The sequence below is a fragment of the Periophthalmus magnuspinnatus genome, chromosome 2, assembly GCF_009829125.3.
Source record: "Periophthalmus magnuspinnatus isolate fPerMag1 chromosome 2, fPerMag1.2.pri, whole genome shotgun sequence".
In the NCBI taxonomy this organism is placed as follows: Eukaryota; Metazoa; Chordata; class Actinopteri; order Gobiiformes; family Gobiidae; genus Periophthalmus; species Periophthalmus magnuspinnatus.
In genome coordinates this window covers 7,716,885-7,726,709 of record NC_047127.1, presented here as the reverse complement: position 1 = coordinate 7,726,709, position 9,825 = coordinate 7,716,885, and the positions used below count along the sequence as shown (strand labels likewise).

General features: G+C 39.7%; 1 protein-coding gene across 2 annotated transcripts; it reads right to left on the bottom strand.

Annotated features, from left to right (window-relative positions):
- Positions 1–501: 501 nt before the first annotated feature.
- On the bottom strand, positions 502–8,779 carry LOC117384879 (sulfotransferase 2B1-like). 2 transcript variants are annotated; one of them, XM_055227073.1, is made up of 7 exons: positions 8,736–8,779; positions 8,125–8,362; positions 5,507–5,718; positions 3,374–3,500; positions 2,269–2,363; positions 1,338–1,497; positions 502–629 (listed from the first exon to the last, which is right to left on the bottom strand). In XM_055227073.1, the coding sequence occupies exons 2-7, from the start codon at positions 8,261–8,263 to the stop codon at positions 520–522; spliced, it is 843 nt and encodes a 280-aa protein (XP_055083048.1). In that variant the 5' UTR covers positions 8,264–8,362; positions 8,736–8,779; the 3' UTR covers positions 502–519. The 2 variants fall into 2 exon arrangements, with proteins under 2 accessions (XP_055083048.1, XP_055083043.1); XM_055227068.1 differs by having other exon boundaries at positions 1,338–1,503; positions 8,736–8,778.
- Between the last annotated feature and the right edge of the window lie 1,046 nt (positions 8,780–9,825).

Here is a 9,825-nt window from a genome sequence, read left to right as displayed (position 1 = left end):
CATAAGCTTATGTTGTTTCTTTGCCCAGAATGTAACAGTATAGCATTAAACTTATCTATCTCCATGGCGATCACACCACCAGGCCAAGTTACATGTTAGATCTGTGGAGAGGTGACCCTGCGTATAGTAAGAATGCATGTTTTTAAAGGTATTCACTCTAATTTAGCAATTTTACAATACAATACAATACAATACAATTTTACAATATGAAATGAATACGCAGTCCAACAAAGGTTAAATTCTGTGCTGTAATACTGACTGACGAGCACTCTCACCTCACAGCAAGAAGGTCTCAGGTTCAAGTCCCGGGCTATAAGGTCTGTCTGTGTGGAGTTTGCATGTTCTTCCTGTGTGTGTGTGTGTGTGTGGGTTTGATCCTGACACTCCGGTTTCCCCCATTAACCCAAAACTTGCACTAAATTAATCCTTCATCTTAAATACTCCAGACCATGCCTAGCTCAAGTTACATTTGGTTTTTAAAAAAAGTCAAATGCGCTAATATTTGGAGTGCAAAACATTTTAATCCCACGCAAACTTAAAATCAACATCTTTCATTTTGTCTTTATATACACAATCAAAGTGCTGTGCGTCCTCCTCTGATAGATGGTTTTTCCAGTCACCAGCTATTCCTGAAATGCAAATTTACATTTTACAAAAGTAAAGTTTTAAAAAATGACCAGTATCAAATTATGAGATGGGTGTTTCTATGGTGATTTAGGGTGATTCTGTCTACTCCTATTGGTCAGCCTAGGTAATGCTCTGAATGAGTGACAGGTGGGTTCAAAAAAATCTGCAATAATTATCAAAAAATTAAGTAAAATTCGAAATATATAAATCTAAAACAAATACATTTTTTAAGATTCTTCAGAGTAGCCACTCTTTTCTTTGATCGCTGCTTTGCACACTCTTGAAATTCCACTGATGAATACTGAAAAGGCACAACGGTGAAGTGAAAACCATTTCAAGGGAGCTCACGTTTTACATATTGTAGATACAGATTCCTTATAGTAGCCACCGTTTTCTTTGTTGACAGTGCTACAAACCGTTAGCGTTCTCTACATGAGCTTTATCATGGAGTCTCCTAAAATGGTTTTACTTCACAGCTGTGTCTGCTCAGGGTTTATTTGTGTCATGCTAAAAGTGTGCAAAACAGTGATCAAAGCAAAAGTTATTTCACACTTTTTTGTTTACTACCTTTCATATGTGTTCATTCATACTTTTGGAGACATCAGTGAGTAAACAGAGTAAAGAAAAAACATAAAATTATGAAAACGTGTGTCCAAACCTTTGCTTGGTAGTACATTTGTAACAGAATGCTTGAAAGTGCAAATTTGTACCTTTCCTGAAAAATTTAGAATGATCGAGGTCTGAAGGTGCTTTGTTGTTGTGTTTCTTCATGTTCTTGAACAAACATCTGTCTGTGATTCTGTCGATCACCTCCTCCTCCAGCGGCATCTCCAAGAACTCAGCTGTCCTCCTGACCTCCTGTCGCAGATCCTGAGCCTCACAAAGATATGCCACAATTACAACTCAACACTTTACTGTGAGGTTAGTGAGCAGGGCTGGTTTTAATATGGGCCCTTTAAAGGACACATATTATGTAAAATGTACGCTTTTGAGCTTTTAACCATGTTATAACATTGTTCCCTCATCTGGAGTCATGTTTTGCTTCTTTTATGCTTGTTTGATGGATTCTGTTCAGTAACTCCGCTCCTTCTGTTCACTTTAAAATTAATTTGAATTGCCCAGATTTGTTACATCACAGGTAAAGGTCCAGTGGTCTCCTGCGCAGGTTTTGAATCCATAAATCGTTGCCAGACATTTCCGTTGTCAAATCACGTTCATTACAACTGAGTGCTCGTTTTAGCGAGTCGGAATAGGTTTCTAACTGTATTTATTTTAGTTTTTTCCCTCTGCAGATCCCACTACGCAGCAAATGTGTAAAATCATAGTATCTGTTGTCTGTAGATAGCCATTATGTGTAAGTTCTAAATCATGAAATGCCAAAGCAAAGGTACAAGAGCGTGTTCAAAGGCCAATTACAATACAAATAATGCATAATATTTCCTCTTAAATGATTAGAAATGCCCTAGAAGATCCATAAACATGCCTCATTTTTTTTATATCGAGGGGGAAATTAAACGTAACACAACATTATAACTTGACATTAAGCAAAAAAATTCAGCTCTGGTGCCCCCTGGTGGACATGGACCCCTCTGCATGTGCACAGTTTTTATATACCTACAAACCAATGACAGTGACTCCCACCTGCAGCATCTCCTCAAAGCTCAGGTACAAAATGTGCGATTTGTCCTCAGGATTCAACCAGCCCTTCACATGATCGAACCAGGAACCGAAGGGAACTGTGACGGAAAAGACATTTATTTAGAACTATATATGTAGCCGTTATGTTCATCAAATTCAGCAATATTGACCTAAAACGGCTTAAAAACAGAAACAGGCCCATTGACTTCATGTTCAGAAACTCCTCCTCTTCAGAGTCTCTTTTCACCGCAGCAAGCAGCAGATTTTCATTTGTGTATTTTTAGGAAAACAGAAAGTAAGCACAGAGAAGGAGGTGGAGATAGGGGGTAGGTGAAAACGGCATTTTCAGAGCACCCAAGCCTGAAATGCAGAACAAGGCAAGATTATTCAAACATGCATCAAGTCAAGCGAAATCCAACTTTGAGTAATAATGAATAATGAAGCTAATAATAGAATTTGAAATACTTTGTTATAAAAATTGCACTAGTAATTTATGTTTTGTAATTGTAATATTACTTTTTAATGATATATGTTTATTTCTGTAATGTATGTGAGCAAAAAACAATGGCAGCTAGCGTCAAAGTAGATAAAACTAGACAAAAATTGCAATAATTATATTACTTTATTACGCAAAATTAACTCTTGAGTTTTAAGCCAAGGTTATAATGTTTTTACCTCCTCAAAAACATACCTGGAGCTGTGTGCATAAATATACAAGGTTTGTGTGTTAAACGTATGAATGAAACAAAGCACAACTCCAGGTTTGTTTGGGATGAGGAAACAAGAAAATAGTATAATATGGGCCCTTCAAACAACAAAACATAATGCACCTCACATACTCCCATTGATGCAGGCAGTAAGTCACACCCGAATGTGCGAAAAGTGACAGCTTTGTCCTCACCAGATCAGTCATTTTAATATTAACTTGGTGAGCACAACATATTTTCAGCGTGCACAAACAGAATCCGACCACACCCTTTCACACACGCTCAGCCAAAGCACAACCGCAGAGCTATGAGGAGGATCGAGCGAGGTCATCACGAAGTATTCAACATTCAAGAAGAAGAATATATGGGTGTGGGAGCTGTATTTTTAGTTGTGTTCTTACCGTTGCCTTCAAGGAACTTGTTCAGAAACTCGGTTAGCGTGCCTGGATTAGCATGATATTCCACATTCCCATAGTAGTGAAAAGCTGATACTAAGATGTCTTTGGGATTCCGCAGAACATTGATAACCTGCAAGACATTTTAGCCAGTTTAACTCACATCTCATATGATTTTTAAAGTTTTGACATCGAGTAGACCTATCATTTGTACGACAATCTAGCTACAGATCAGGTCACAAATTGGCTCATCCTGGCGTCAGTTGTCTCAAAGCTTGAATTAAAGTCGAACTTAAGTAACAGAGCGGTTTTAAAGGTATTTCAAGGTGAGAAAACCCATTTCATAAGGTTACTTTATTAGAGTGGAACATGTCAAAAACTGCATTGCCTTGTGATGTCATGTGGTAATACAGGAAGTGCTCCACTGTGTTTTTTAACTCCATACATCTTCACTAGAATCATTTGGATCATTTCAATCCTGGAACTGCTAATCTCAACTGAACAAAAGTTAAAAGTTAGATGTTAACTTGAAAACTACCACTACATGACATCACAAGCATTTTGAGCTTTGGAGATGTTACAGACTAATAATAAAGAGTTACTCAAAAATATGTGTTTGATAAACATCTGACAAAAAAAAAAGTTAAAAGGCCCATATTACGCTATTTCCATGTTATAATGTTGTTCCTTTGTTACGTTTTGTTTCATTTCACACACAAAACCTGCTTTAAACTCCGTTCACCTTCACTAGAATCACTTGGATCATTTCAGCCCTTTGCCAGTCTTTGAAAACTACCACTTCATGACATCACACCAAGGTGGAACAGAGTGTTTTGAGCTTGGAGCTGTAGACAGACTAATAATAAAGGGTTAATCAGACGTGTGAATGAATCAAAACACAACTCCAGGTATGTTTGTGAGGAGTTAACAAAATTATAAGCTCACACGAGTCCATTTTGCGTAATATAGGACCTTTACCATCATAAACCCCATACTTTAGATTCAGATAGCTCAAAGCAGCCACCCTTTGCTTTGTCGACAGCGCTGCATGAAGTATCCTGAAATGGTTTTCACTTCACAGTTGTGCCTTGTCAGGGTTCATTAGTGAGTAAAACAGTGATCAAATCAAACCAAAGGGTCTCTATTTTGAAGAACCTAGAATATACAAGTGTTATTTTACGCTTATGTTCATTCATAGTTTTGATGCCTTCGGTAATTATAATGTAACTATTCATAAAAAAAACTCTGAATGTGTCAGGATTTGGGGTTTTTTGTGTGTTCTGTGCTGCTCCCTCCGTCTGTGTTTGAGCCTGGAGCTGGGCGGAGACTCTGACACCACCTCCACACACCTGCTTCTGATCAAGCAATCAAGCCTTCGCCTGTGAGTATAAAAGGACTGAGGATCCGATACTCAGGGCCAGATCGTCTTGTCATCTTCTGCTTTTTCTTCATGTCATGCTCTGGTTTATTTTTTTGTGTATCCACTGTGATCCCACTCCCTGGAACGACTTCACCTCCGTCTCCGACCCAGCTCACCTCAACCGATACGAACACCTCAGCCTCTGACCCTGTGACCCACGACCTGCTCCAAGACTACTGCGTACGACACTGCTCCCAACTGTCTGCTCTGTCTACCTTCAGTCACATTCCTATATCTGCAAATAAACTCTGTTGAACTGTTTCCTGAATCTGTATCTTTAGTCCCTCTGTCAGTCTTTATGACAGAATTAAAAAGTATGTCAAGATTTTTGACTGGTAGTGCATGTCTAAACTTCGAATGTCCCAGTTTTCAACCTGGACTTGAAAAGCTCTAACCTTGACAAAGACCACATCCTGGTACCAATTCCATAATTTAAGAATGATTAGTGTCACAAATTTTAAACTCTATTTTGATACTAAGGAATAGACTCGATACTGATACCACGATGATAATAAAAAACACTCTTTCTTTAGACAATAGAATGTGATTTTCAACATTAAATCATAGTACTTTCTGTTATATTCCCATGTGGCCTTATATCTGTGTAATCCCTTAGTTGTCCAGGTAGGTTCCATAGTGATACCCACTCAAATGAGTATCTAGTATCTGATTTTTGATACTTTTGACGACCCTACTCAACGTTCACAGGGTGTACGTACCTTGGGTTTGACTTGATAGAAGGACTTGGGCATGACGTGGTAGTAGAAGTGTGTGCTAAAGATCCGCGGGGAAGGCAGGTTTTCCAAGTCCATGCTTAGGGCCTTCTCATTTCCGATGCTGATAGTGCGCTCCCAAGTGGCCACAGAGTTCACCACGGTGGGGTCCCCTCCAGACAGCACCAGTGGCGCGATCTCCAGCGCCCAATTTGTACCTCAAATCATTTTAAAAAGGCATGTTATACTGTGTAACTTTTCGACAGGGCTGTTTTCAGAGGTGTTCAGTTCAGGAGCTTTAAGAAATTGTACTTTTTAGAGTACTTTTCTAGTAGCATACTTTTACTCCTACTTACTACTTAGTCATATTTTAACTGAAGTAACAGTACTCTTGCTTGAGAAAAGGTTGTGGTTAGTCTTCCCACTGTGAGTAAGTCGCCAAGTGACTTGAGCTTGAGTTTTAGTTTTTTTCATTTTTGTGTCTACATAAAGTATACCAGAATATAAATATAAAAATACCAGACCTGCAGAACAAAGTATGAAAGAAAGAGATCCACCATCACGTCTGTCAATTTGTGCATGGCACAATACATTTATGGAGACAGGAACAGTGTTGGATTAAATGAGGTAAAAAACTGTTGGAATCACTGAGTACAACAGAGCGAGTCTGATTACGATATCTTATCAATTGGCTTTGTAATACATATTTTAAATTGTAAAGAGGCTTTATGGAAACCCTGTATTATTTTGAAGTAATGTTACTAAAGTACAACTTTCGGTTACTCTACCCACCCTCTAGATGTTTTCATGTAACCAGGAATGTTCCACAGTATGGCATTAAACTAATCTATCTCGCATGACATGTTCAAATACTGGTGCTCAAAAATACCTTAAAAAACATACATTCTTACTGTGGTCGGGCTTGCCTCTCCGCAGATCTGACCTGCAGCTTACCCTTGTAGTGTCACAGTTACATGCGCCTTTATTTTAAGACATTTTCAGCACTTATCCCCTCCCACTACAGATATTAGATCACAAAAATGAAAAACATATCTAAAGGAGCAGTGCAAGAAACACAAATGTTCAAATCATTTCATATTGTTGACATAAAGCTTTTGTCACTTGTAGAATTACACACAGTGAGAAGAGAGAGTACTGTTACACTGTAAATATGTTAAAGAGTCTGAAAACTACTCCAAAGAAGTACAAATAAATTACTCAAGCAAAAATACTGTAACTGTGTACTTGATTTTCTGTCCGGTGATGTGACGTGTCCTTGTAGCAAAATACAAAAATGATTTTCCAAAACAAATCAGATTAACAAAATTGTAAGGAAGTCAAATCAGAAGAATCTGACATTTTTTTTGCACATTTTTATTTTAATTGTAGTCATTTGTATCCTGTGGTTTGACCTCTCCCAACGCTCCTAAAATTTTTCAGAAAAGTCGAATTTTACAAAAAATAAAAATAGGATAATTATTTCTGCTCATATATTTTATAGATTTAAAGTAGAGATAAAGATGTAATTGTATTAAGTAATATATACATGCTTCCCTTTATCCCAACACCTTTATGAAGACTCATACTAGACTTTTTAAAGAAAAAAGTAAAAAAAAAAGGGTTGAAAATTGCTTTTATCATCTGAGGAATATATCTAAAGTGCACAAAATGGTTTCGCAGTCTGACTTGGAAAATATTATTCATGCTTTTATTTCATCACGGCTTGATAAATGTAACTTTGTTTTTACCTGTTTCAATACGACTGCTCATAACGGACTCCATATTGTGCAAATCTGCTGGAGGGATTTAAACAGGATCCCCCAGAACGACCCACGTCACTTCAGTTCTATCATTCTTCCACATCCCTCTGGTTCTGTCATCTCTCCGGTTCTATCATCCCTCTACATCACTCCCGTTCTACCATTCCTCCACATCCCCCCGGTTCTATCATTCATCCACATCCCTCCTCTTCTGCCATCCCTCTGATTATCATCTCTCTACATCCCTCCGGTTCTATCATCCCCCCACATCACTCCGGTTCTATCATTCCTCTACATCCCTCCAGTTCCATCGTCCCATCACATCCCTCCTGTTCTATCCATTCCACTGCTTTCCCTTAAGTTCAGGACTGAATTCAAAATCGTAGCTGTTACATTTAACGCGCTCCAGGGGCAGCCTCCCTAGTACATCCTCCCTAGTACATCCTCCCTAGTACATCCTCCTTACTCCTCTGGACGCAGCCTCCGGTCCTCCAGTTGGAACTTAAACAGCTTTAAAACTTAAGGGGCCTGTCCTTTCAGGTTGTGGTGCCAAAATGATGGAATGTTCTGCTTTTTTCTCTCCCTGTGGCCAACTCTATAGATTCTTTAAAAAGGCAGCTAAAGACACTCCTTTGACCTTGTCTGACTTGTCTGTCACAGTTTGTTTGGTGTAACTTCTCTCTGTAAAGTACTTTTTATCTGTGAAAGCTTGTTGCAATACCAAAAAATGAAACACATCTTCATTCTAAACCTATATGTAATTTATGGAATACATATTTGTGCACAGTTGAATTTGATTTTGGATAAAGTACCCAACAACAATCAAAATCCATCTTTTACAACTACACAATTCAAACATGTTACCTGATTTGGGATACGTTGCTACTATGACATCATCCCGGCGAAAAGTAAAATCCTCCCAGCGCTTCAGAGCTTCCAAAGTGTGGAAGAACTTGGGAAGGTACATTCCCTGGTACAAATGATAGAAACTGGGATCAGCCATGTTGGAGACCCGAGATCATAATGGATTTTTGGACTGGGTGGATCCTTTTATCAGCAGTGAGAAGTTGTCAAACCAGATCATGGAGCATCATGTGTAAACCTGTTTATGCAAGAAAGTGTCAATTACTCCATTTTTTGAATGATAAACTGTCAAACAATACAACATCGCTGCTGATATAAAACAAGTGAGCACACGTCCAAACACATGTCTAATATTTTCCTGGCTGTTTCTTACCTCATGCAGTTGAACGCCTCTCCTAGTCTGCTCCTAATGTAAATGCCTCTCTCTGATTGGTTGCGTACTGTTTTATAACATTTAATTCATATATTTATGCAGGATCGTTAGAGGATCGGCGGAGCAACAAAACACAGAAACCACTTAGTGCTAGAATAATGTGTCTTTTATTCCCCACACAAAAGCAGCATACAAAATCACTTCTTCAGACAGCAACTTTAATCAACCAGCGCCTTACCTTGACACAGGACTGGAGAGCCAACAGTCCAGTAGAGCGCTGCGCCGTCCGAAAACAAAGCTGGGCGACCGTACGTATCCCACAGCAGACTCTACCGAACCAGGGGCTACCCCGTCTTTATAACATGAAACAAACAAGGCCTGCGTGGGAAGAGGAGCGGGCCAAGCTCCCCTCCCAGGCATTCCCCGGATAAGATTTTCCCGTTTCACTACCAGTTTCATAAACAGATAGTGAAAGGGGTCCTACTGGCGCCCAAAACATTCATAACAATCCCAACACTCAGTGTTTAAACAGCACAAGGTCAGGGAAGAGGGCAAACGAGGACACACTACACAGGACTATAACCTGTCACTCCACTCTTGGCCTCGTTAGCCATCTTCACTTCAATTTAATGCATTATAACATTATATATTTTCTTGTTTCACAGGGGAGTCCTGTATTTTCACAATTTCTGCCACTACCTCCCCATGTTCTGGCGTGTCTGCCACTTGTTCATGTAGCACAGACACGCCCTTGGGCCCTGACTTGGCCCGTTCAGATATGTACCACTTCCATTTGATAATGCTGGACTCTTGTGCTGTCCCTATTCGGTGTGTGGCAGGGTCACTCATAACCCAAGACATAATTGGTATCTCTGGCCTCATCAGGACATCATGTCCGACGGTCTGAGCTTCTGTTTCCAACAGTGCCCAGTAACATGCCAGAAGCTGCTTTTCGAAGGGAGTATATCGCCCCCCTGCATCAGGAAGTTTTCTGGACCAGAACCCAAGGGGCCGTCGGGCTCGTCCTTGTTTCTGCCAGAGGCTCCAGTTAGCATAATCATGACGTGCTGAGACCTGTAATTCTACAGGCCCCGACTGTACTTTTGCCAGGGAGACGGCCTGTTGTATGGCTTCTTTAGCCAACTCAAACGCTCTGTGTTGGGCCCTTGTATCATTATGTCATCTATGTAGTGTGAGATCATAACACCTGGAGGCAACGTAAGCATATCCAAATGCTCAGCCACCACCCGATGGCAGATAGTGGGGCTGTGCAAATATCCTTGAGGGAGGCGAGTAAATGTATACTGCCGTCCATCCCAAGTGAATGC